The 26,698-nt window shown below is 52.2% G+C and overlaps 1 protein-coding gene and 1 long non-coding RNA gene across 2 annotated transcripts in view; one reads left to right on the top strand and one right to left on the bottom strand.

Annotated features, from left to right (window-relative positions):
• Nucleotides 1–2,633: 2,633 nt before the first annotated feature.
• On the bottom strand, nucleotides 2,634–11,567 carry LOC115081427. The gene is made up of 6 exons (XM_029585885.1): nucleotides 11,422–11,567; nucleotides 10,532–10,852; nucleotides 8,040–8,321; nucleotides 7,025–7,189; nucleotides 6,207–6,307; nucleotides 2,634–5,151 (listed from the first exon to the last, which is right to left on the bottom strand). The coding sequence occupies exons 1-6, from the start codon at nucleotides 11,432–11,434 to the stop codon at nucleotides 5,035–5,037; spliced, it is 999 nt and encodes a 332-aa protein (XP_029441745.1). The 5' UTR covers nucleotides 11,435–11,567; the 3' UTR covers nucleotides 2,634–5,034.
• Nucleotides 11,568–18,217: 6,650 nt separating this feature from the next.
• LOC115081431 overlaps nucleotides 18,218–26,698 on the top strand; it is a 55,309-nt gene continuing 46,828 nt past the window's right edge. The window contains exon 1 of the long non-coding RNA XR_003853798.1: nucleotides 18,218–18,595. This is a non-coding gene — a long non-coding RNA (uncharacterized LOC115081431). The remainder of the gene's footprint in view (nucleotides 18,596–26,698) is intronic.

Here is a 26,698-nt window from a genome sequence, read left to right as displayed (position 1 = left end):
TGTCATCCTTGGTTCGTGGATCTGGTGTATCTGGTGGTGGACGGGCCTCTTCGCTTGGCTCACCTGCCGGGATTGCTCCGACAAGGTCCCATATTATCGGATCACTTTTGTCTCGCGGCTTGGCTTTTGAAAGGTTATTCGGAACTGGTAATTTCCATTCTGCTTCAGGCTAGGCGTCCTACGCCCAGGTTTGGAAGGGTTTTGAGGACTGTTGTCTTCAGCAACAGTTGGATCTTCTGTTGGTGGGAGTCCCACACATTTTGTCCTTTCTTGCACCAGGGCTTGTCTAAGGGCCTGGCCTATAGTTCACTTCGTGTCCAGGTTGCAGCCGGGGTTGTTTGAGGGGCAAATGGTGGGGGAAGGTCTTTGGCCTCTCATCCCAATGTGGTATGTTTCATGAAGGGGGTTAAGCATTTACGGCCTCCGACTTGGAAGGTTTGCCCAGATGGGAACCTCGACTTAGTTTTGTGGGTGCTATGTGGGGGGGTGCCTTTTGAGCCTTTAAGACGAGCTTCTCTGAAGGATCTCACATTGAAGATGGTATTTCTGATTGCAGTTTGTTCAGCTAGGAGGATTTTGGAGCTTCAAGCTCCATCGTGTCAGGATCCATTTTTTTTGCGGATGACAGGGTGACCTTGTGGGCCGGTTCCATCCTTTTGGCCGAAGGCTGTTTCTGCTTTCCATGTGAATCGGACAGTTGAATTGCCTGCATTTCCGGAGTGGATGAGGAATTCTATGCAGGATAGAGACCTTCACCTTCTGGATGGTGGGTCGCACTCTGGCGCTATTTGAAGGTCACTATTTATTTATTTAAAAATGTTTGTATACCACTTTTACAAAATAAAATTGGCCAAAACGGTTCACATGCAGGCACATACATGATATAAAATTCAAATATATAAAAAGCAAAATAAGTAACAAAAATAAAACATAAAATATAACTAAAAAGTAATGAATTAAAATTAATATTCAGTTCCAGTGAACAAAAGGACACAAGACAAAAATATTGTCGGTTAACATAGACGTGAAATGTGGGAGAGAGATTAATCGAGCAAAGTCAGGTGTGTTCTGATATGAGAGTGGCAAAAGCCAATTGAAAAAGATACGTTTTTAGTGATTTCTTAAATTCCTGTGAATTTGAAATTTGACGAAGTATGTTTGGTAAGTTATTCCAAACCAATAGGCCTGCGACAGAAAAAGCTAATAGTTGTCTGTGATCGGGCCATCTCTTTGTGGTGTTCGGTGGGGCAAAAAAAGGGGGAGAGAGCTTCAAAGACAGCATTGTCCCGTTGACTGAAAGAGACCATTTGCTCAGCCTCTATTTGTAAGGGGCGCGCAGTTCCTATGGGTCTCAAAGCGCGTTCGACTAGCGCGCAGGCAAGCCTCTTGGAGCGTCATAGTGTCGCCTCGAGAGATAGGGCTGCGGTGTGGTCACTTTTACCAGACATTACCATTTGGATGTTAGGGCGCAAGAGGGCGCGACCTTTGGTGAAAGTGCTTTTTGAGAGCGGGTCTTTCAGGTTCCTGCCTGGTATAGGGGGGTGCTTAGGTGCATCCCAGCAGTCTGGACTGATCTGGGGTATGCACAGGAAAGGAAAATTTTGGTTCTTACCTGCTAATTTTCGTTCCTGTAATACCACAGATCGGGCCAGAGGCCTGCCCCTTTACTGCCGAAAGACTGAATTTCCTAGTGGATTTAGAAGTCGGAAGTTAATGGTGAATTTAGTCACAGTTTTTCTGTTGTGTTATTTTGAGCAAGCGTTTTTTTCAGATTCACTTTTGGCTGGAGGTATGTTGATCTTCTGTTCAGGGGGTTCCAACCATGTGCCCCTGGATATAAGGGGAAGGTTAGCTACTTAGATGGCTTGGGTACAGGTCAGTATTGAGGGGACTGCAGGTGGTCCTCTCGGTTCTCAAAGTTTTGTTCTCTGTCTCCATCTGCTGGCAGGGAGGCAAAACTCACTCGTCTGGACTGATCTGTGGTCTTACAGGAACGAAAATTAGCAGGTAAGAACCAATTTTCCTTTCTCTATGACAAACCCATCTACTGAGAGCGAGAGTGTGTGTGTGGGTGTCTTCATGTCAGAGAGAGTGTGTGTCTGATAGTGGCTGGCAGTGTGGTTGTCACCTTACTTGGCAACTGGTTCAAGAGCTGATTGGTTGGCAAGAGCCTTTACTACCAGAGATATTTTAGAGATGTAACTAGACTTGGGGGCAGATGGCAACTGATTGCATGGATGGAAGAGATCCCGCAGCTCTGTTTGCTCACTCCTGGTTTAGGGTGTGTTCTACTAAGTTATTTAGGAAAAATTTGTGTGTTAGATTTTTTGGCTCAGTTCTTTCAGGCTCCAGGTTACATATCGTACCTCCGAAGAGTCAGTTTGGTATACTTTTGGAAATTGTTGAAACACATCCTATAGGGAAAGAGCACAAGGGAGGCAGATGCCCTGTGGCTCAGTTTAAAAAAAAAAAAAAAACACAACAAAAAAAAAACAAACCCCAGGCTGTTTTCCTGCACTGTATCCTCATATCCCCGGGGACAGATCTATAAAATCATGAGAGGGTAAATGTAAATCAGTTATTTACTCTTTCAGAAAACAGACTAGGGGACACTCCATGAACTTGACAAGTAGCACATTTAAAACAAGCAAAAATTTATTTTTCACTCAATGCACAATTAAGTTCTTAAATTCATTCCTGGAAGATGTGATTGAGGCAGTTAGCATAAAATATTAACCAAATTAACTTGATTATTACCGAGCATTAGCAGTATGTGATCTGGTTCTTGTCAGCTACTTGTAACCCATATTAGAAACGGGATGCTGCGCTTGATGTACCCAGGGTCTGACCCAGTATTGCAATTTCTTGTGTACCTAGGGCCCGGTGTAATATTTGCAGTGTTTGTCTTTTCATAGGTGGGGTTGTTACTGTTTTGCGTGCTGGCAGTTTTGGTGTTTGTAATTGTTTCCTCTTTAGGCAGCCAGGCCAGTCCATTAGCAGTGGGTAATGCCCGCCAGCCAGCAGATGGAGACAGAGATCAAAGACTTACTGCTGTCACTCCTCATCTACCTCTGCACTGACATCAGCCTGCCAGTCATCTGTCTCCAGCAGGTGCTAACCCTGTTCTGTGGGCTTAGGTTGGCAGCATGGTGTGGGGTAGGCTTTGGCGTTGACAGCTGAGCTCCCTCCAGTGGTCGAGTAAATGGAGGAAGGTGATGGCTTAGCCCCTCCCCCCCTCCTCGGTTGAGAGGCTCAGAACAGCTTCCAGGTGGGTAAGGAGTAATTTGATTGGGGACAAACGCTGGGGCAATGTGGGAGGCAGGTCCTAGGGTTCCTGGCAGGGTCGCTGGGTACCTGGAAATATTATCACTTTACACGCGATCTGCTACCAGTGTGGGAACTCTGACCCCTGCTTTCCCCCTTCGGCAGGATTTCAAAGCACCGAAAGGGCCAGAATCCAAGGGGGGGGGGGGGCACCTCCTTGGCCCTCCCTGTGGTTTTATGTGCGCTGTGCCTTGCCCGCCTACTGGTGGCCGTAGGTGGCACAATGTGTTTTACCGTGAAGCTTTGAATCTGTCGCCACCTGCTGGTAGGGGAGAAAAACGTATCGAGCTGGACTGGTCTGGTGGACAAATAGGAATGGTTACGTTTTCCTCATCTCCCAGAGGGTGAGCAGCTCCTCCATCCTAGCTTTTTCCTGGTCTGGGACAGGGGTCAGCAGCCGCCCTTTGCCCAGTTGGACATGGGATAGCCGTAGCACCATGGATCCAGGAGACCTGCCCAAAGCCCCTCTGTTTCCCACGTGTGAGGTTAAAGGCTGGGGGGAGGGTGGTAGTTTGGGCCAAGAGCATTAATGCCATAGCTGGCTGGAAAGGCCAGTTTTGTCTTTTTATTCTTTATAATGGCTTACAAACCAAATTGGTCCTACACTGCTGCTACAACAGTCCTATCTCAGAAGGAGTATTACAAACAATAATATACACGTAGCAAGAACCAACATGGCAATGACAGGTAGCAGCTGCAGTGAGTCTTAAAAGCAAGACTATGATATCTATAAATGCAGCAGAGTCAGAGGGTTATAGGCTCCTCTAGGGGTGATGCAAGCCATGAAATTAAGGATTCTCTCACCCTGGGAACTGGTCCCCTTTGAATCTCAGCATTTCAAGGTTTGTGAAATCTCCGCTCCGTCTTCTCCAAGAGTCGAACCGGGGCTTAAAATTTCCAAAACGTGGCAACAGTAAATCTGGCAGAGGAGAGAAGGGGGAGTCGCCGGTGGCCGAAGAGCCGTCCCCCACCCACCCACTGCAGCAAGAGCCGTCCGACGTACGGGAGAATCGATTACGTTAAGAGATCTGAGTAACTTCCCTTCGGAGATGCTGTACACCCTGCCGTGGCCTCGTCCCCCCCCCCTGCAGCCCTGCCAACCTGTGGTGTGTCTGCGTGTGGAAATAATTTAGAGGACAGGACTCGATAAGATGAGCCTTTATTGGCCCTGAGTGCTCGTGGATTCGGCCTTGCTGCTGGTCGACTGCCTCGAAGCCCCGGGAACCTGGCATTCTGACGTCTTCGTGTCCCCGTTTGGAACTGCTCATCCAAATCTGTGGCCCGGAGGAGGGCACTATCCTATGACCACCCTCCCCCCTTTTATTGTTATGTGCTTTTTTTTTATTTCCCCGGAGGTCAGAGCACACTTGGGAGGTCACTGACCATTTTGAAAGCCGACCTGCCGTCGGTTGGGTGCCCGCGGCTCCCCGATCACATAAACCCGAGCCGGAGCAGCGAGGCGTGCGAGCCGGAGCCACGGCAGAAAAAGAAACGGGAATCTCAGGTGTGATAACATCAAGGATTCTGAAAGCTGCTCAGCCGTAGGGTAGTCCGCGTAAGCCTGTGCAAACTTCTTTGCGATATTCACACAGCTGCTCAGGCTTCGAGTGCTAGACGCTCCCCCTCCAGCTGAAGTTCTAAGAAGCCTGCAGCTCTGTCAGGTTACGTTTTAGGCCGCCCGTGGCCTGGGCTGGAGCGATGCCCCACGGTTCAGGCCGCGTCCTGGCTGGTGAGGGCTGCGTAGATCACAGACTCCTTGGCGCTCTCTTCAGGCCGAACCTGTCTGTTGCTCGCCTGGTGTGTGATTGTTGCATACTGGATCTCATCCTATGGGGGGAACAAATGATGAGAACTGCTGTCAGCACTGTATTTTAGGTCTGGGGGGCTCCCCTCCAATGTATTTTTTATGATTTAAAGAGGTAATAGACACATCTGCAGGCTCAAGCTGCAATCCCACCACTGCTTATAGTACCTGAGTATAATCCCACCGCTGCCACCATACCTACAGTACCTGAATGTAATCTGCTTTGAAATCACTGAAAGGTGGAATAAATACAGTAAACAAGTAAATAAACACTCCCTGTGCGACAGCCTAATGCCAAAAGTGCACAACTATCACGCTTGCAGGCCCAGGATCCACTCTTACCTCTGCCACCCAACACTTTCAGGCTGATGCAATAAGAGGTGCGGGAGAGCCGGCGCTCCAAGTCGCGTGCCCAGGCGCCTCATCGCGGGTGCGCAATTTTGTATTCAAATAAGGCCGTGCGCTAATAAGGAGGCACTAGGGACACTAGCGCGTCCCTAGCGCCTCCTTGTTAGCGGAAGCGGCGGCTGTCAGCGGGTCCTGACAACCGCCGCTTAATTTTACCGGCATCTGGTTTCGAACCCCCTGACAGCCACGGGTTTGGAAAACAGACGCCAGCATAACTGAGCGTCCGTTTTCGAGCCCGCAAACCGGCAGTCAGATTTTTTTTTTGTATTTTTTTTTGTATTTTTGGTGCCTCTGACTTCGTATCGCTATGATATTAAGACGGAGGGTGTACAGAAAAGCATTTTTTTCTGCTTCTCTGGGCACTTTTCGCGGTGCTTTCAAAGTTAACGCCTGCGAATAACTAATAGGCTCATCGACGTGCATTTGCATGCGATGAGCGCTGTTAGTTTCGGAAAGGTTGGCCACGCGGTTTCCACGCGCTATTAGTATAAGGGGAAATAATAGCGCGTTTAAAAGGCGCGGCCAAGCAGAGGGCTTCTGTATCGGCCTGTTTGTGTGTGACGGCCTAATACTGACAGCAGAGAGCTGGGGCAGCTTTGAGCCCCAGGTTCCAATCCCACCTCTAATACCAGCTCTTCCCGTGTGACCGCACGGTGCAGCGACTCCTCACCTGCTGCAGCTGCGGGTCCTGGTTCTGCATGGGGACGCCGTCTGGCTGGCCGGCTGCGTTCCTGGCGTGACTTGGGACCACGCTGCTGTACTCCGTTTTACCTGCAAACACCCGGCGGGATTATTCGCCAAGAAAGAAGAGCCTGCGCATTTGGAGCACTGCTCCTTTGTCGAGAATACCAAGCAGGGACCTTTTTAGTTTTCAGCCTTTTTTTTTTTTCCACCTGGGAATTTATCGTCTTATATTACAATAAGAACAAAAATTATATTTACCCGGGGGAAAAAAAGGAGGTTTTGGTTGTTTTTTTTTAAACTACTGCTTTCTCCCACTTTTTTTTTTTTTTGTAATCGATTGCTGATAAAATTGCAAGAAAAAAAATTCAAATAAAAAATCTGAAAGCAAAGTTATAAGGTAGCAGCTGTGGGCCGGATTTCTCGGGATTTTTTGACGCCTTGCTCTAAAGCCATCTGGGGGGATTCTGCATCCCTCCTGCTCCCGAGACCAGTGAAGCCCCTACACCCCTGGAAGCCGTTCCTTATTAGCTGCCTTGCTGTTAGGCTTCGCTAGTCAACAGGCGCTGCTCGCGTGAGCTGCTAACAGCGCTACCAGCGGGCGTGCCACCAGCCAAAAAGAGTCGTGACTATTGCTTTGGTCAACAGCAAATTGAGGCAGGGGTGGGAGGTTTGATGAATCTGAATGCTACAGGTAATTGATAATTTCTTGGGCACTCTTTTTCTCTCAGACAAAAGTCTATTATGTTACACACACACACACACACACTCTCTCTCTCTCTCGGCTGAGCTGTTCTCATCCCTTACCTGCTGCAGGGGTTCTCATTTTCTTCCGCTTCTTCAGGCAGAGGATGGTGCCCACCAGAATGAGGAGCAGGGCCAGGCCGGCGACCACTGGAGCCACAATGTACAGCAGCTGAGAATCGGCCTTCCGACCTTCAGGGCCCCCTGCAGAATTTCCTCCTGCGGGGGCTGGGAGAGAAGCACAAAGGGCATTCTGTATTCCTTTTTATTTGGGCTCTTGTACAAACCTTACAACAGCCACCTACTTCCCTTGTTGACAGTCTAGATCTGACAGCCCGGAGTTGTGACATCCACAGACCTAGGCCCCAATCCCACTTCTCCCACCACCTCACTGTGCGACAGCTTAGTGCTGAGAGTATAGAGCTGAGACACCTAGAAATGCAGGCTGTGATCCCACCGATGCCTTCAACTCTGCATGACATCCTAGTGCTGAGCGTACAGAGCTGAGATACCTAGAAACCCAGGCTCTGATCCCACCGATGCCATCAACTCTGCATGACAGCCTAGGGCCGAGAGTACAGAGCTGTGATACCTAGAAACCCAGGCTCTGATCCCACCGATGCCATCAACTCTGCATGACAGCCTAAGGCCGAGAGTACAGAGCTGAGTCACCTACAAACCCAGGCTCTGATCCCACCGATGCCACCAACTCTGCTTGACATCCTAGTGCTGAGCGTACAGAGCTATGACACCTACAAACCCAGGCTCTGATCCCACCGATGCCATCGACTCTGCATGACAGCCTAGGGCCGAGAGTACAGAGCTGAGTCACCTACAAACCCAGGTTCTTATTCCACCGATGCCATCGACTCTGCATCTCAGCCTGGTGCTGAATGTGCAAGTCTATGATATTGAAGAGCCGTGTTCCAGTCCCACACCTGCCCCTTTTGCAATTGAAGTCGTTTTCAAGCCCAAAGCTGATTTCTTCTTTATGGATGAAACACTTCACGTAAAGGTACGGGCAATGGCTCAAGATTATACGGAAAACCTCCGCTTGTGGAATTTGCCTGGTATTTACCTGAGACCTGGAGGTCATACACCTGCTGGGCTCTCTCCGCGCCGTTCATGCTCAGGATGCAACTCCACGGGCCTTCGCTGTCTGAACGGCGGACATCCACGATGGTCAACAGAGAAAACCCCATGGTCTTCCAAATCTGTCTGTTAGCTCCGTGGATCACCTGGTTCCCTCTGACATCTGTCCATCTGAAGTTCACACGAGGTATGGAGCCAGGGGCAGTGACTGAGCAGTTCAGTGTCAGGACGGATCCCTCTTGCACTGGAGCGGAGGCGTTAGCAGCCACTGGAATCAAACCAGCCGTGAGGAGAGAGGAGAGATATAGATAGAAAGATACACACTCCAATTTCATACATAATATCACCAGGGACTCCATACACAGGAAATACCTCCGTCGGTCAATGTTTTTATTGGTATCAACCCCCCCCCCCCCCCGAGTGCGCTAGTGTCCTCTGCGAAGGGGCCAGTTTGTGCTGCTGGTGGGGGTCTGTGGCTTCTGGCGTCAGGTCAAGTACGTATTTCGTTCCCCGGGCCCGAGGAATGTTCTTTATCGCGGATGTTTATACGGTGTCCGTAAATCTGGTCGTAATTTTCGCATCAAGGTCCGACATTTGCTTCTTTGGGCTTTCAGCTCAACTGGAACCTGGCTCTCCTGGGCTACAGCACCAAGAGCCTTCAGTTGCGACTGTTTTCACTTATTTTTCTAACCTTTTCCTAGCCCAGCCATTGCGGTGACGGTGCTTGGGCCACGGGCCACGGACCTGCATTCCCTCCGGAGCCTGAGCACCCTGGCGCCGGGCGGTAGGGAATCACCTTTGACCAATGGCAGTGACTATCTCCGCCCAGGGGCTGTGAATGCTGGCTGTCAGCCTTCCTTTTAAAAACCTGAAAAGACGGTAGGAAGGTACAGCTCTCGGATTTATGGCCACGTTCAACTGAGTGCAGCTGGGTTGATGGCTAGAGCGCAGGACCGGGGCCAGGATGATTTGGTCACGGGATCTTTGCCAGATCCCCGCTGGCACACGCAAGGTCAGGGCTGCATCCCCACTTCCGTTGGCGGCTGCCGAAAGATTCGGCCCGCCAGGGGTCGCGCATCGAGGTACCGCGTGTCTGCTGTGTCTTCCAGCAGCTCTCACAGCCCATGCTGGTCTCACCGCATCCCTGCAGAACACTAAGGCAGCCGAGGCTGCTGATGACTACCCCGTGACCTCTTACGGGCAATTTTTAGCAGGACTGGCAAATGTGAGGCGTTCTCCTTGTGGCAATCGGCGCACAAGTCGGCACCGACAAGCCTGTCGAACATTCGCAGGCCTGATGGGGCAGTGCTGGCCCTTTTCCTGTGACACGGAGTAGCCCTAATGCCCAGAGCAACGGGAAAACCAAGGTTCAAACCCCACGGCTGCTCTCTGTGACCTGGGCAAAGTCCCTGCGCCCTCCTGTTGCCTCAGGGAACTCACTGAGGGGCCTGATTTATTAAGGCTTCCCACCCACTCTCTGTCTGTGGGGGACAGACGAGGGCCCTGAGAGTGTGAGCCTTCTGGGGAGAGGGAAACCCCTCCGGGTACCTGAATGCAGCTCGCCTTGAGCTTAGATACACATCAGACATAGGAGTGCAGCAGAAGGCAGGAGTACCCAGGACGTTTGCAGGAAAATGTATCGGCCTCTTTCTGGCTGAGAGCAAACGTAAGCTCCATGTTATGAGCTGAGGAGGGTCTCGCCTTGGCCTTTTGGCTGAGCTTAAGAGCCTGTGAAATGCGGTGGTGGTGGGGGTGGAGGGTATTAATGCCTTGATACTCAAATCTCGTTCAGGACGTTAAACTCTTTGGACCCTGACCAAACTAGGATTAAACCTCTTAAAAAAAACCAACCAACCCAAAAAAACGACTTTCGAGGTTTCCTTTGAGCATTTCACGGTTTAGAGGAATCCCAGAATTTCTCCATTTCGGTGGGGAGCGTCCCTCCCCTATCAGGGAGAGGCGAGAGCTCTCTCCCCAGCGAATGGACGAGGCCTGCGTGCGGGGATGTTTTCCTCTTACAACGTTAGTCCAAGCTTAGGCCAAATGGAACGGTGCTTCAGAGGTGGAGAGATCCGAATCCCCCGACTCCCTGTGAGTGACCTCGGGGCGAGTCAACGTAACTCTTCCCCCCCCCCCCCCCCCCCACGAGCCACCATTCTAATCCCCGGCTCCATCGCCCGCTCTCTGTTTGCCCTGGAAACGTCCCCCTGCCGCCTCATGTTACCCAACCAACAAAAATATCTGCCATGCAGCCTAGCAGCCGGGCGTCGTGCATCCAGGCCACCCGCCCCTGAGGTGGCTGCACGTTGGGTACCGGCGCTACATAGCTGAAGGCGATTGGTCACAAAGATGCCGAAGTGAGTAAAATGATGCATTGCATTGGAGGCCAGGATGCGCCTTGCCTGATGTCTGATCTGAGAGTAACATCTTCCTACGTTTCTGCTTTCTACAATGGAAGGAGCCGGCGTATGACCTCACCTGATAACACCGCCAGCCTGAAGGTCTGAATTGGCTCGTCGGGGCCGTCATATCTGAAGCACTGGTAGTTCCCGGCGTCCGCAGGCCGCGCGTCTGGCAGCAGAAGGGAGGTGTCGGGGAGGATGCGCCGGCGTCGGGGGTCGCACTCGGCGCATTCTGCAGAGCCGGAGGCGGGGACGACGCCAAGTTTCCGATACCTGTCTGCTCCGATCTCTTGGAAGAGCCACTCCAGCCGGGAGCCTTCTCGGAGGTCGGAGGGGTCCAAGCCGGGAAACTCCACACCACCTCCCTCTGCCACGAACATCTCCCGAACTCCACTGCCTGTAAGGGCAAGGCCTCGCGTTAAACGAGAGAGAAAATGCAAAGGGGGGGGGAAATAAACTACCCGAAGTTACGTCGTGTGCCCTGCCGCAGATTTTTATCTTAGACCGAAGCCGTTTCCCCCCCCCCCTCGTCTGGGATACCCCCCAGGCTTCGCAGGCTGGAAGTGGGACTAGGACAGGGAGGCAGGAGGCAGGGAAGGCCCGTGCAGGAGGAGGATGGGGGGGGGGGGGGCGCTCCGGGACCCCGGCCCTGGATTTTATTTTCTGCTGGGCTTGGCCGAGGGTCTCCGCAGGCGGTGGCCCCCACTGGTGCTGTCCGGTCTTCGTGGTGGAGCCGCATGGATCTCCAGCATTTATTGGTGGGGGAGGGGGGGAGGAAGGGGCTGAATTTTATCTTCTGCCAGCGGCAGGCCTGGCCAGAGAAAAGCCAGCCCCGTGGGCAACCCCCACGTGCTGCCAGGGACTACAATACCGTGATGCACGAGGGAGGGGGGATAAATAAATAAAAACCCAAGCCAGGGCAGGGCTAAAACGTGTGATGCTGTCCCCTCTGGCTGCAGAGGTTACCTCTCACTGTCATCAAGTAGTCCTGGTGCGCCCTCGTCTGGTTCTGGACAGAGAGCCTGCACGTCCATCTCCTCTGATGGTCGGATCGCTGCACCGTTACTTTTGTCTTGGCCACGGTTCCTGGTCCTGAAGTCCTGCCTTTGCTGGACGGGGAGAGCGACGCCTGCGTCGTCGTGCCAGGTCACTTCCACGTCCTCGCGGTCTGACAAACATTGGCCTTCAGCCTTGCCGCACAGCGTCCTGCACGCCAGCGTCACCTCCGTGTCCACGTTTACCGGGCCCTGGGGCGTAAGCTCGACTGAAAGAGAGAGAAAATCAAAGGTCTTCAGAATTAGGGGCTCCTTGCGTTACTCACCGGGGCCTTGCGCGAGAACTGAAATTGGCGACCTCTCCCCTTCGGCGATGGCAGCTCTGGCGCAGCGCTCCCTCCTTCCACAGTGGCAGTAGCTCCAGATTGCCCCTTGTGTCCTACCCAGAATCCTCTCTTCTCCCTCCCTAACCCCCCCCCCCCCTCTGTTTTTCCCTCTGCCTACGGGATGTAGAAGGGTATGGAGGAGGGAGTGCCAGCACGGTGACGCCCCCTTACACATGGCACCCTGTGCAGCCGCACACCTCGCACACTCCAAACGCCGGCCCTGGTAACCACTATTATAAGTGTCCCATTTACAAGGACATATTCTATTGATAATAGGACCCCCCCCCCCCCATCCAGAGTGTGCCACAGCGGACTGTGCCTGGGAGGGAAACCCCGAAGTGATTCCAGAGAGGCAATGTGTGTTGCAGGAGGCAGAGAGCAGCCGCAGACCTAAAGGCCAGGGTCTGGGAGCCTCTCCCCTCCCTCTGAACAACTCTCCCAGCCTCTGTCCCCGACCAACCCCCAAGGAGCAGGAGCCTGAGAGCTGAGGATGGAACTCGCATCTCCCGGGTGGTTCGGCCACGGATCGCCCTGTGGCGCCTCCCCAGTACGACCGGATCTACATCGCACACAAGACGCTGGATCTTCAGCGCCTCCCCGCCCCCACGAACGTGAGCCTCGTCCCTCTTCCTTACGCGCAGTCCTCTCCTTCCCCTCGCGCCGCCAGGAAGAGAGGAGCAGCACAAGGCCCTCGTAGCCTGTGTCTGGCCTGCTCCAATCTGGAGTCTGAATGTGCGGTGTCGGCGGTTCCTGCGAGGCCACGAGGCCCCTGTGCGGTTCAAACTTAACAAGAGCAGGAGGCACAAAGAAGAAACTCTGCTCTCCTCCTAGTGAACGTAGGGTGGTGGGGGAGAGAATCGCGGGGCGGGCGCGCTTAGGCACGTGGCTGCTTGGGTCATTAGTTGTTCTGAGGCGATGCACTACTTCTTCAGCACATTTAAAACTAATCGGAGAAAGTTCTTTTTTACTCAACGCACAATTAAACTCTGGAATTTGTTGCCAGAGGATGTGGTTAGTGCAGTTAGTGTAGCTGTGTTTAAAAAAGGACTGGATAAGTTCTTGGAGGAGAAGTCCATTACCTGCTATTAAGTTCACTTAGAGAATAGCCACTGCCATTAGCAATGGTTACATGGAATAGACTTAGTTTTTGGGTACTTGCCAGGTTCTTATGGCCTGGATTGGCCACTGTTGGAAACAGGATGCTGGGCTTGATGGACCCTTGGTCTGACCCAGTATGGCATTTTCTTATGTTCTTATGTTCTTATGTTCGTCACACGGATGCCCCCCATGTCTGAGCGGGCTCTCTGGGGGGGGGGGGGAGGCCTTCTTCACCTCTGACCCAGACTCACCCATCAGAAGGATTAAGGACACCTCCCTCGTGGGACTCCACGTGAGGTCTGCCTTTTGACAGGAACACGTGTATATCCCGGCATCCTTCTTCCGCAGACCCTCCAGCCGAAGTGAGGAGTTTGGGAACATCTCCAACCTGCTGCGGTCACGACGGGGAGCAGTTTTGGTAATTGTCCCATTCGGATACAGCATGGCCAGGGAAGAAATCACGTCTGCTTCTTTTTCAAAAATCCACTGGACGGTCTGTGAGCTGCAGTCTGGTTTCCCATCGCAAGGCAGAAGGACAGACTGCCCCAGAGTGGAGTACACGGCGTCACCGGCGCCTGGAACGGAGAAGGGGGGGCTCCATGAATACCAGGAAATACCTTAAGAGAACCAGATACCAGGAACTGGCACAGGAGAAATGCAAAAAATTGCTCAGTCACCGCACAGTAAGTCATAAACCATGCGGTTGTCGCTACCGCAATTGAAATTTAAATTAGTGAAACATTGCAATGTCCTTAATTTAGTCTTAACCCAGAGCAGCCGGCTTCCGTAGGGATGGAGCCAACCAACAGGGCAGCAAACAGTATTTGAGGAACTCCTCTGGCCAGCAGTCGGTGGAGAGCCTCCGACAATCAGACACCAAGACTTAATGAGGTCAACGTCAAGGTCCCACCTCCCTTCTGCCCCCAGCTCTCTATCTGCTGTCACAGCCGCCTCCTCTTCATCCTATGCACACCACTGATGCCGCCTCCCATTGTCTGCCCAGGCCATAGGCAACGTGCCTACATTTCTGGACGCTATGGAGACCTGGCACGTGGGGCTTTGTCGAGCCCTGTGGTAGGATATCACTTCTTCAACAGAGTCAGCTTTCTGTTCTCTTCTTCTTTGCTCCTCTGAGATCCTGGGGTAAATGATAATCCAACACCCAACTGCCTCCTCTCCCCCTCCACCGCCTGTCTCCCCCCTCCCCCACACACGTCTCAATACCTAGCATTGAATAATCTACATGGTTACCAAAACACCCGTGAGGCTGTTGCCCGAACATCTGGCCACCTAGGCCCCATGACCTTGTTGGATGGTAGCGGGTCACCGCCCATCTATCGGAATTTATCCGGTTGGTTTCTGGGGCTTCTCCATGGCCTGCATTGTTGCCAGGACTAGTTTTGTCCTTATCACCTGGCTACCACCCCACCTGTTGGGCACCCTGACTTCAGAAAGTGGCCCATGCAGTAAAGGCCAGCGTCCAAGCCAAGGCCATTTGGCACACGTTACAATAGTAATGTTGCGCATTAAGATGCCACCCCCCCTCCCATCACATTTGCCTATGTCAAAATCCCTCCTGCTACTCCAGCCCACAATGAAAGGGGGGGATTTCCTTTCCCCCATCAACCCCACCAATAACAAGCTGCCCCCCCCCACCCCTGAATAGCCATCACATTCCTACCCTCTCAAACATCCAAGGAAGATTCCACCCTCTCCCCCCTTGGCCTGTCTATGATCCTCCCCTCCCTCGACATGATGCCCCCACCACCCTTCTGGAATGAGGACTTTTCCATTCTGGAGAGTCCGGCTCTTCACAAGCAGAGCGCTCCAGCTGCCAAGTTATGCTTTCCTTGGACTTCCGCACCCCAAGGAAAAAGACTTACCTGCTAACATCCTTTCTTTGAGTCCTTCCAGACCAGTCCGGATGCTCCCCTACCGGCAGATGGAAGGTGCTGACATCGCCCTATGGAGGATCCCTTGCTGACCTCAACCTGCCAATATTGCCTGTAACCAGCTAAGAAACACAATACTACCCCTTACTCCTGCTAACCAGGGGGGCTTCTAAAGGATATAACAGAACTGAACCTCCATAATCACGGGAGATTGACTACTGAGAGCAGCCCCAATGTGGGTTCTCAGATTCACAGATACTGAAGAACCATAGGTGAATATCCAAGAAAACAATAGATTGGCAGACTGGGAGGGGTCGTGCACTGGTCTGGTTGGACTCAAAAGAAAGGAAATTAGCAGATAAGACTACACTTCTCCTTCCTCTTAAGCCAGCCAGACCAGTGTCCAGATTCATGGGATGTGCCTGAGCCCGGGAGCAGGGAGCCTGACTCGAAACACCCGAAGCACAGTAAATGCTTTGCGAAAGAATGAAACGGAGCCACGAGTAGCCGCCCTGCAGTTCTCCGAGGGCAACGACCCCCCCCCCCCCCAGCCCCGCCCTGGTGGAATGCGCCCACGGAGCCCCTGTACCCCCTGACGGGACCTTTAACGAGGCTCCCTCGGGCTCCAGGCTCCTACGAGGCTGCTTTGTCGTCCACCGACCGCTGAAAAGGAGCAGGAAAAAAAAAAAAAGATGGCGCGACCTTCTGAAGGGATTTAGTGACTTTTAGACAGCGCAGGAGGACTCTGCGAACACCTGCCCGGTGAAGATCCTCATAGCTCCCCCCACCCCCACCCCGAGTACGACTCCTTCTTGAAGGAGAGGAGGAAGGAAGGAACCGCCGAGAACCTCAAAAAGGAAAAAACCACCGTCTTAGAAGTCCTATCCTTAACTGGCGCTCCCCTGAGGGGCTGGAGCGGAGCACCACTCACCACTCAAAGCTTTTAAGAGCAAATTAAGTTTCCAAGAAGGAACTGGCTCCCTCCTGGGCAGATGGGCTGTGCTTGACTCTCCTTAGAAGTTGCTAAACCTCTGCTGGCCACCCTCCCTATAACAGGCAATAGCCGCCCATGTGCTACCTTAAGGGAATTTTAATGTCAGGCCCTCCGCTGGTCTCTCCTGTGAAAGGAAAAAAAAAAAAAGGTCCAAGATGGAAACCAGCAAGGAAATCCCTCTCTCGCGTCGCTGACCCCTGGGGCGAGGGGAAGGTTCTCGCAGGCTTCCTCGTGCCTGCCGTGACAGGGTCCCCCTGCGGCCTCCATCCCAGCCCCCTTGTCCTCCGTTACCTTCGAGGCCTGAGAAATCTGGGAAGGCAGCTCCTCCTCCCCAAATAAACGGATCTAACCTGGCTGCCGTTCCCGCCACTGCAAGTCGGCACGCCGGCGGGGGAAACCCCGTTCAGAGCCGATTTGCTCCTGCAAAGTGGCAAGGCCTCTTGACGAACTGCTCCTCCATGCACAAGCAGCATCACCCGTTAAACTCCACCCCCCCTTTTTTTTTTCTTGTATTGCCCAGGATTGTGGAGGAGGGGAGGAGAGGAGGGTTGTGGGGGTGGCAGGGAAACAAGGGCAGAAGCTAAAGCAGGCTGGAGTTCAAGGCCAGTCAGCCCACAGTTCAGCGCTCCCCGAAGCCCCCCTGAATTAGGCTATGCTCAACCAGGAGAGGAACAAGGCCGCAAGGCCCGTCGCCCCAGGAGCAGCCAGGGTCCTCTTCGCCCAGCCTAGGCCTGGATCCAGCTCTCAGGACGGGATATGCCCCGCCTACTGCTTCTGCTGGAGAGCAGAAGATCCTACGCAGGGGTGATGTCAGCAAAACCTGTTGTTCTGTCTCCATCTGCTGGTAGGGGCGGTGTAAAGCCACGCACGTGGACTGCTCCGGCTGGCCGAAGAGGAAATGCAGGAGTCTGCGGTATTTTGCATCGAAGCTCAGCTGCCAAGCGCTTGAGAACACCTCGAGCTTTTCTGAGCTTCTCCTGTCTGCTCCCACCGGGGCATTTATACCCTGTTGCAGATCTTAGCACCATCTGCAAAAGGGCAATCTTTTTCTAATAACCCCTGCGCAATATCACGCATGAAAATACCGAACAGGTTCATTTGCCTCTCGGTGAGTAATTTTTGGGGTTTTTTTGGTAGGTGACCTGTGAATGCTGTTGAGTGGGAGACACAAGAAGGTGGCTGTGGTAGGTTCTTACCTTTGACAGCCAGGGTGTACTCCTGGGATATATTTACGCGGTCATTCGCAAAGAGCTCGCACCTCCAACGCCTGTTGTGGTCGGAACGTATCACTCTGATACGCAGATTGGATGTAGCCCCTACGGAATCAATCTTGTATCTTCCTGTCAGCTCCCGAACGCCTTTCCCCGTCTCATCGATCCAGCGCAGGACAGCAGACTCGGGATTCGAAGAGCATCGTTCCTCATCCTCATCACAGACCAGAGAGCACCTCAGCTGCACATCCTCGCCTTCCCCTACTGGAGGCGGGGGGAAAGACTCAACTAGAGAGAGGAGAAGAAGGATCAGGGAATTATTCCTTGCAAATACCACGGCGTGATTCACCCAGGGTGTGGAGTATCTAAGCCTAGCCCATCAAGAAACTAGGCACGAAAACGATTTCCATTAAGATCGTCTTATCAATCAATGAGAACGTTTATCTCATCCCTGAATCTCAAGACCCCCTCCCCCCCCCAAACCCCCCCCCCAAAACATAAATACCAACATACCTACAAAACAACTACGTTTTTATAAAAGTAATTATATCACTTCCTCCAAGCAAATTTTCACAGCCAGGGAGCAAATGTGCAAGTTCAAAAACCCCATGGGACTGTGGCCGGGAATTGGTTGGATCCTGCTTTATGCTAAAGCAGTGGTCATTCAGAGGGCAGGTATATTGGCCTGGCCGGGGTTACGAGGAGGTGTTCCCGGGAGGGCGGCGGCACACGTGTCTAGGTCGGGAGAGGACGGCCGCGCGCCTAGGCTGAGTTTTCACATCCACGGGAGCTTCTGTACCCTCCCGCCCGGCCACCCGCCTGTGCCAGCAGGTACAAAGCAGATGTGCCCTTTCTTTCCCATGGTGCTTTGCAAGAGCTGCTGTTTCAAAGAGGACCCTACCTAAGCAGTTTCTCTTTCAACTGTAGCTACAAAGTATGTTCAAAACACGCGTGCACTTTGAAACGAGGTGTCCCGTTGCCTGTTGGTTGATGATGATGATCGCCCTTAACTAATGACCACCAGTCAACCCATGACTTGCTTTCCATCCGGACATTCTTGCAAAATAAGGGTGAAGCATTAACTCATGGCTCTCTTCCAAGGCTCCTTCAAGTATCACCCAGCCCTGAACTGATTATTTCAGCCCATGATCTCTTTTTTTGTTTGGTTTTTTTCTTGCAGACTCACCTATCAGAAGGACCAGCGTCGTCTGGAATAGGAGATTTTGCTGATTCTCTCTGCCATACTGGAGGCAGTTGTATATCCCGGCATCCTCCCGCCGCAGGTCTTGTAAGAGGAGCGAGGCGTTCCTGAACATCTGAATCCTGCTCTGCTTGCTCCCGGTCCCGGTACCAGTGTGGGTGGAGATGAATCCACTAGGATACAGAGTGGCCAGTGCAGAGGAAGCTCCTTGCTGCCTTCGAAAAAAACATTGGACATGAATCCAGCCCTCATCCAGATCCTTCTCATTAGGCAGCAGGAGAGACCGTCCCAAAGCAGAGAACACCACACCTCCTGGAAAGGAGAAGAAGATTCGGGAATGGTTCTGAAGCAAGTCAAGACAGGGTAAGAGATTTCTTTAATACCTTCACGCTTTGCGTGACGTAATAAGCGTTTTTGTTCATTTTCGTTTTCCACAGTACAAAACTTCAGAAGGATATAGGTCGGCCTATGGGGGGCAAGACTGTCCCGTTAATGAAGGTCTCGGCTTGGGATGTTCTCCGTGGAAGAGAGGAAGTTGAGGGGGTGGGTGGATCATGATTTCTCTCTACACGTATGTCAGGAGGGGGGGGGGGGTCTCATCAAGAGATGACAGGGAGCACAGGGTCCACCAGCATAAAAAAAAAATATAAATGTCCGCCGCGCGTCTGCCGTCAGAGGCTGGGTCCAGGGTGGTCCTAGAGCTGGAGGAAATGACCCTGGATTGCAGCCCAGCGGGGAAGGGGGCGAGCGTGGAGGTCTCAGGCCTTCTTTCTCACATCCATTGCAGCAGACGGAGAGCTCAGAGGCTCCTTCCTCTCCCCCCCACGCTGGCCCGAGCCCGTGGTTCCTGGCAGTGCCCCTGGAGACCCCCCCCCCGGGAGAGGGACTGGTTTAGGGACCAGCCTGACTCTGTTCTAGGGGAAACGGCTGCCCTGTAGCAGCAAAGTAAGTTGCACCCTGCCGCCAGGTCGGGGAAACTTGATCTGACCGGGGACGGTACGGACCGGCACCAGAACCCGGGACTTGTCCTGTAAATCTGTTCCCCCTTTTTTCCTTTAAGCACTTTGAGATCGTTATTAAATGGGTTTATTCGTAATGGTTACCCCCCCGCCCCCGTGGTCTGGCGCTGACCGCGTGTGCCTGATGTGCTGCAGCCTCCGGGCCTCATCCGGCCGCAGAGAAGGGAGGGCCGCCACCACGTGCAGGGAGCTGGGGGAAAACGTGGGCTGAGGCAGAGCCACTGGAGGGACCGAATGAGTGCTCCGCCGACCTGGGAACCATCACGGCTCGCAGGGATGGGTTTTATCCGCCGTCACCCCTAGTTACTGATTCAGGGTTACGGCATGCCGCTGCCCCCCCCCATCCTTCCCCTGCCCCCTCCTCCCCCCCACCAACTGCCCGGACCTCGGCTCTAGTGGAGATCCTGATAGGTCGGTGAGTACGGAGAGCAAGCCTGAGCTCGCAGGCCCCGCTCGCCACGCAGAAGCCCAGGAGGTGGGCGGGGGGGGGGGGGGCCTATAAGCCCGGGCTTATGAGGATTGCTGCTGGAGCCGAGGTTTGGGGGGAGAATGGGCACCTCCTGGGGTCCAGAGTAGGACTGTGGGATGGCGAGGGTAGGGCAGGAATTTTGCCACTCTAGACAGAGGCCTAGTGGGCCTGGGCACAAATCTAGGGGGGAGGCAAGCAGGAAGGTGATGGGCAGAGGAGAGAGTGATCGTATAAAGGAGGTGCCACCTGGTTAGAGCAGGGAGCTGAGACCCAGGGAAGCTCCTTGTGATCTCAGTCGAGTCACCTCATCCTCCGTTGCCTCAGCTGCAGACTTCGCAGGGGCGGGGTCATGTACTCAGCCGCGTAATGCGGAGATGATGCGTTGTATTTCGGATACCGTGCATCATCTTGACCCCTGCAAACCCAGCGCAGCCAGGAACGGTAATGTGCTGACCTGCATGCAAATCAGCTCATTAGGAGTCAATCCGATGCAAATAAAGCAACGCAGCTGGAGGCAAAATTCACACACTGTGTTGTTATAAGGAAAGTTAGGTGCAACTCAGGAGCTGTAGCTTAACTTTCCCTGGGAGCTAGCAGGGCTCACCTTAAAGGGCCGAGCGGCCCGGACAACCCCACCCAAGCAGTCAAAGGTCCCTGGGGGGGAGGGGTCTGCTGAGGCTCCTTGAGGCAGACCCAGGGGTCACCATGTTTAAAAATAAATAAATAAATAAAATTGTCCCGTGCCGGGCCCTTCCCCTCCCCCCCACCTCCAAGCTGTAGCCCCTTCTCATAAAATCGCCTCCGGACTTCCCACCCTAACACAGCCCATCCCTTCCATCCCTTACCTCCGTCGTCCCGGTGGTCCATGGGGGCACAGAGTGCCCCACCCCCCTCGTCCTCCAAGCCCGGCGTCCACCATTTTCAAAATGGCGGCCCAGGTTATACTTTAGCCCTGGCGGGTTCATGACCAGCGCATGAATCACAGTCGCCGAATTGGCTCGCGAAGAGATGAGGGCGCAGGTCGTGAACCGCAAGGAGCCGAGGGGGGGGGGGGGGGGGAAACAAACAAACAAAAAAGCCCGACAGGACACTTGGGACATGAACACAAGGAGCGCCAAGCAGGGTCCGGGAGGTTAGGAGCGATCCGGAAAGGAACGGAGGGGTAAAAGGGAAAGTGTGGTGCTGCCCCTGTATGGAGCCACGGTGAGAGCGCACCTTCAGCACCGCGGGCAGTTCTGGTCCCCGTCCCCCCCCCCCATCTGAAGAGAGACAGCGCGGCACTGGAGAAGGTGCAGAGGAGGGCGACAGAAACGATAAAGGGGACGCAGCATCTCTCCTACGACGAGAGGCCACGCGGGCCAGGGCTCTTCAGCTCATGAGCGGCGTGGGACGACGGGTAAATCAGGGACGGTTAAGGCCTTCCCTTCAAACGACGCTAAAAACAAGGGGGCGCTCCAGGAAGCAGATCCAGAAGAAATGGTAAAAATAACCCCACGCTTTTTCACTGGGAGCAGGATCGGCGTGGATTCGACGGGCCCTGGTCTGACCCAGCGTGGCGCTTCCGATCCTCCTATGATGCCTCCTCGCAAGCAAACTCACCCATGCAACCAAAAAAAAAGACTCATGGAGAGAGAAGAAAATAAGTCACAGATGTTTTGGGGTTTTTTTGTTTTTTGCCCTTCACAGATTCGTTTTCCTGGAAATTACGAGCGGGAAAACCTCTGAGCACTGACTGAGCTGATAGTGATTAACAGGAAAGGGGAAGCCGGGACGAGCGTTGGAGCAGAAACTGAACCTCGGGGTGAATGATGTGGCTGGGATTGGGGGACGCGACCAGGCAGGAGTTTGGGACGATCGCTGCATGGGGGGGGGGGTTTTTTTGTATCCGCTCATTGACGTACAGGGGTTTAACCACGGCCGCTCCCCCATGCAGTTACCCAGCTGCTGTCCTGCCACTGCTGGGGTAACTTGGAAACAGCCCAAAGGACTGAGGAGGCAGACTCCGGCTCTTTCCTTCTGCTGAATTTATGTACAGTGCAAAAAACAAAAACGAATTGCAAAGCAAAGCGAACGAATCATGCCGCTCAGCCTTAACCGTCCCTGATTTACCCGTCGTCCCACGCCGCTCATGAGCTGAAGAGCCCCGGCCCGCGTGGCCTCTCGTCGTAGGAGAGATGCTGCGTCCCCTTTATCGTTTCTGTCGCCCTCCTCTGCACCTTCTCCAGTGCCGCTCTGTCTCTCTTCAGATGGGGGGGGGGGGGACGGGACCAGAACTGCCCGCGGTGCTGAAGGTGGCTCCATACAGGGGCAGCACCACACTTTCCCTTTTACCCCTCCGTTCCTTTGCGGATCGCTCCTAACCTCCTGGACCCTGCTTGGCGCTCCTTGTGTTCATGTCCCAAGTGTCCTGTCGGGCTTTTTTGTTTGTTTGTTTGTTTCCCCCCCTCCCCCCTCGGCTCCTTGCGGTTCACAGCCTGCGCCCTCATCTCTTCGCGAGCCAGTTCGGCGACTGTGATTCACGCGCTGGTCATGAACCCGCCAGGGCTAAAGTATAACCTGGGCCGCCATTTTGAAAACGGTGGGCCCCGGGCTTGGGGGGGGGGGGGAACTGTGGGCCCCCATGGACCACCGGGGAGACGGAGGAAAGGGATGGAAGGGGATGGGGCTGTGTTGGGGTGGGAAGTCTGGAGGCGATTTTATGAGAAGGGGCTGCAGTTTGACCCAGTAGGGCAATTTCATAATTCTTATGCGTCTTATGAATGTTTTTCCTAGGGTGGGTAATAAGGGGAGAAAATTGTAGCCCAGCCCATCCGTTTCAGAGTGCTTTACCCAGTCTAGTATGAATATTTCTCATGATTTTTTGTAATCTGTCTCCAAACATTACATATGACATATTTAAATATTGTGCTGTGATTTCTGAAACGTCTTTGTGTGTGATCTCTCTCTCTGTGCACACAAACACGCACGAATATACTTTTATATACATTAAACTTTGCTTTGTATGAACGCTTACGTACAGATGCACAGAAAACAAGGTTTCATATTTAAAAGTATGGTGCCCAGTTACGAGATTTTACAGGATTGGTCCTCGAAGGCCTGTGGCGGGGACATAATGATCGTTGAGTTTAATTATCAGAATTTCAGGGGTGCCTATGAGGGAGGGGGTGGGGGGAGTAAGGTTCCCCCGAGCCTGTCCCGGGGTCTCCCAGCCACTCAGGTTTTCAGGATGCCGTGACGAATAAGCCTGTGTGAGGAGGGTCGGGGGGCTGCCTCGGGGGGGGGGGCCCTCTGGGTGTGTGATGACTCACAGGCCCTGCGCTGATTTTATTTTAAGATTCGGCAGCTAGAGGAGGAAGGAAAGGGGGAGGGTAGTGCAACTGGGCAGGAGGGGGATGCTGGGCAGGGAGAGGGAGGGGAGAGAGTTGTGCCCTAGCTGGAGCTGCTGCTGCCAGAGGGAGGCAGCGCTGTGCCGGAGCAGCCGCTGGTGTAGGGGCCCTCTTAATTCTGAACATCTGCCCCCCCATGTAGAAAAAGCCGGTCCTGGCACCGCTAACCCCTTCGCAGCATTGCGAACGAGGGTCTCGGAGCAGAAGCAGCCGGTTCTCCGCCCAACCAGCTTTTCGCTGCCCGGAGTGAATTCTGTTTACCCCCGTCCTTGGTCTCTGTCACTCAGCTTCCAATCCAGTCCACTCACGCAAAATGAGAGAGGTCCCGAGAGAGTCGCTGGGCAACCAGAACCCTTCTTCCTGATCCTGGTCTGCGTTTACAGACACGGAGGGCTATCCAGCGATCGGAGCGCACGCAGCTTTAAGCCAGATTTGGAATGGATCGACGGACGCGCCATGAAGATTGCTATGGGGGGGGGGGGGGCGGGGACTGTCCCGCCCTTGCGGAATTAAAGGTTCCCCTCCTCCCCGTCATGAGGAAACCATGGCGTCTCGCCCCCCCCCCCCTCTCCCAGATCCCTCCACGGGAGAGCTCCGGCGCGTGGGGTCCCGGGGTAGTGGGGCTTACCTTGACTCCCGGCGAGAGGAAACCCGCAGAGAAAGAAGAGCAGGACCCGCACCATGGCGAAAGCGAGAGAGGGACAGAGAGAGAGAGAGAGTGAGAGGATCCTCTCCTCGCTGCTGTGCTGATCCCCGTGCTGCGTACGAATTAAACGGAAAGGGGAAGAGACGAGATGCCCAGCCAGGGTCTTGAGTAACTTCCTGTGAGTAAGGTTTCAAGAGAAGTCAGCGAAGCTGCAATCTTCATGATATCCGAAGGCACCCATGCCTTCAAAACTCGAAGTCTTGTTCCTTTCTGTAGCCTGCCTCGGGTCTACCTTCAGGAGGAAAGAGCACGATCTAAGGCTCTTCGCTCAAACTTTTAATTAACGGGTCTATGCGGAGGTTTTATTGCTTATTTTCTGTTTTTATTTATTTGAAGGAGTTGGTGAATTGCAGATCTTTCATGTGAAGATATGTGTACCTTTTGTAGCCTGTGGTTTAAAGCATTTATTATGTAGGTTTTATTTGACAGTGCATCTCTTTGATAACAGAAATACGAGTGAAAAAAATTGAGCTAACGGAAATACTTGTAAATAGTGTAAAGATAAAATGCATTGCCTCGATCAGGATAAGGCAAAAAGGGTTTCCGTTCGTTTCTGCATGTCGATACTGCTCTACTCTACAAAAAGGGCCTGCAGCGATTTACAGCACGGTGAAACGGTCCAATAAAAATCACAGTTCAAAAGGTAATAAACCAAATAGGAATGTGAGGGCAGAAAAAGGTGTATGGGCCTATCTTGTAAGCCCATCCACACCCAAGAAGCCTTCCGGGACCCTGTGTCCCACCAAGGGATGACTTGGTCTGGGCTGTCTGAACAGGGCCCTGAGCCTCAGATGCAAGGTATAGGTAGAGAGGTCCATTGTGTTCTAATCCCCGATTGCCTCGGCTCTAATCCCTGATTCTTCCACTCACTCTGTGTGTGTGTGACCTAGTTGTAGGTGATTTTTATCTCCCTGCATCTCTGTTACAAACTCCGGCTTGGGAGAGTCTCACTGCTTCCTTCACCAGCAGAAAACAAGAGAACTGACATTGCTTCCATTACAAATCGCTGGCAAGACTCCACCTTGAGAATTGTGCACGCTGGAGGCCACAGCCACAAAGAAAGGACATTGAGAAGACAGAGGCCATAGGGGGACCACCAGAATGATGCATGGCCCATCCTATGAGGGAGGTAAAGACGTTAAGCCTGCAGAAAGGAGGAAAAGGGGAGACAGGATGGGAGCAAACATCTATCAGGCTTCAAGCAGAGTACCAGAAGGAGGCGGTATCCACAGAATGAAAAGCTCAAGGACAAGGGGTCATCATATGACCTTGAAGGAAGGGAAGCCCCATAGGACTGTGAGAAAAAGCTCTTTTGTTGAGAGGGAGGTGAACCCCTGGATCAGCAGAGGAGATGGAAGCCAGAACAATGGCAAAAATTCAAGCATGCATGGGACAGGCACGAAGGACCACATCTTTTTTCAGATGGGCCTGGAGTACCTAACATGATTGGCTGAAGCTTAGCTAGCAATTTTGGGTGAATTTCCAGTAGCAGTTAAAGTCTAAATCGATGGCCAAAGCTGACCGCCTAGATTAAGGCCTGCCTTTTGGTTGTCTAGAGCTAGGCTGCTAAATGTAACCACTTAGCACTGGAAATCAGCACTAGGCGGTTAAATCTTACCCCCTGCCACTCTGGGACAGGAGTCACTCATTTTTTTTTTTTTTAATTTATGCAAATTTTTAAACATACAGACAGCAATATCCGCTTGTCATTTGAATAGGTACAGGTAAAATAACTTATATTTGAGAAATATTGGTTTAAACCAATGCATCTTTAGACAGTATAATAGAGAAGTAATCTAATTAACCATATTTTGACATCCAGAAAGAAACAATCCCTGTTATAAGGCAAAAAGATCCAAGATAGCAAACAATTTGAGCAAAATCAGGCAAATAACAACATTAAGAAACAGGTGGCGCTATTTCCTCATTGCCGAGACTAGGATTCAGTGCAGGTAATCTGGCGTCAAGAAATTTCCGTAACTCAATAGGTTCTAAGAACACAAACCTCTCTTGCTGAAATTTTACAACACATTTACTCGGATAATATATTGTACACTGAGCCCCTAAGGTTTTCACTTCTTGATTCATCTGGAGAAAACTTCTCCTACGCATTTGAGTAGTTCTAGTTATATTTGGAAAGGTCCAAGTCTTTTGACCTAAATACATCTTATCTTTGTTCTTCAAAGACAGCTTAAGTATCTTATCCCTCTCCATTCCATTCATAAATTTTACACATAGTGTTCCTCGGCATTCAACTTGCTCAGACATAGTTTGTTCCAAAAAAGCTGTAATATTACTTATTTCATTCTGCTGTTGTATATTTTGTTTGCTAGCTTCATTCTTTCTTTTTCCCAATGATACAACAAAGATTTTCTCAATAATTGGTAACTCACCAACAGTTAACATTAAATTCTCCATCATAAATTTCTTATATTGCTCATATGGGGATATGAGCCTCACATTCTTAAATTATTATATCTCATTTGGTTTTCTATAAATTCAATTTTTCTATTATTCAACAATTCACCCTGAATCCAACCCTGTTTGAACTTTTTCAATTTGGTTAAACCAATTTCCAAATCCTAAGATTTTTCTCTTCATATTGTAACATTACTGGTTCTGCTTTTAATATCCAATTTTGTGTATCCACAACTGTTGCGTTTAAAGACAGGATAATTGATTTTAAGTCAATTAAAGTGGACCAAATATTTTCCAGAGTTATAGGCTGAGTCACTCATTTCTAGCAGATAAATTTAGCCTCTGGATCCTGAGTCATTTTCAAAGCGGACAATTTAACCCATCTAACTCCAGTGCTAGGCTGCAAGCCCCTTTGAAGATTGACCACAAAGTGGCCTTCATGGCAGGAGGTGGGAGAAGACTGCAGAC

This window comes from Rhinatrema bivittatum, unplaced genomic scaffold, assembly GCF_901001135.1.
Source record: "Rhinatrema bivittatum unplaced genomic scaffold, aRhiBiv1.1, whole genome shotgun sequence".
NCBI lineage: Eukaryota > Metazoa > Chordata > Amphibia > Gymnophiona > Rhinatrematidae > Rhinatrema > Rhinatrema bivittatum.
This window is presented reverse-complemented; position numbering and strand designations above follow the sequence as displayed.

What these genes read in the sequence shown, in the direction of transcription:
- LOC115081427 (XM_029585885.1), bottom strand. An exon ending in GTATGACCTCCAGGTCTCAG is followed by an intron (nt 7,190 to 8,039) that starts GTAAATACCAGG and finishes CTTCTCTCCCAG; the next exon opens with CCCCCGCAGGAGGAAATTCT. An exon ending in AGGACCCGCAGCTGCAGCAG is followed by an intron (nt 5,152 to 6,206) that starts GTGAGGAGTCGC and finishes TTCCCCCCATAG; the next exon opens with GATGAGATCCAGTATGCAAC.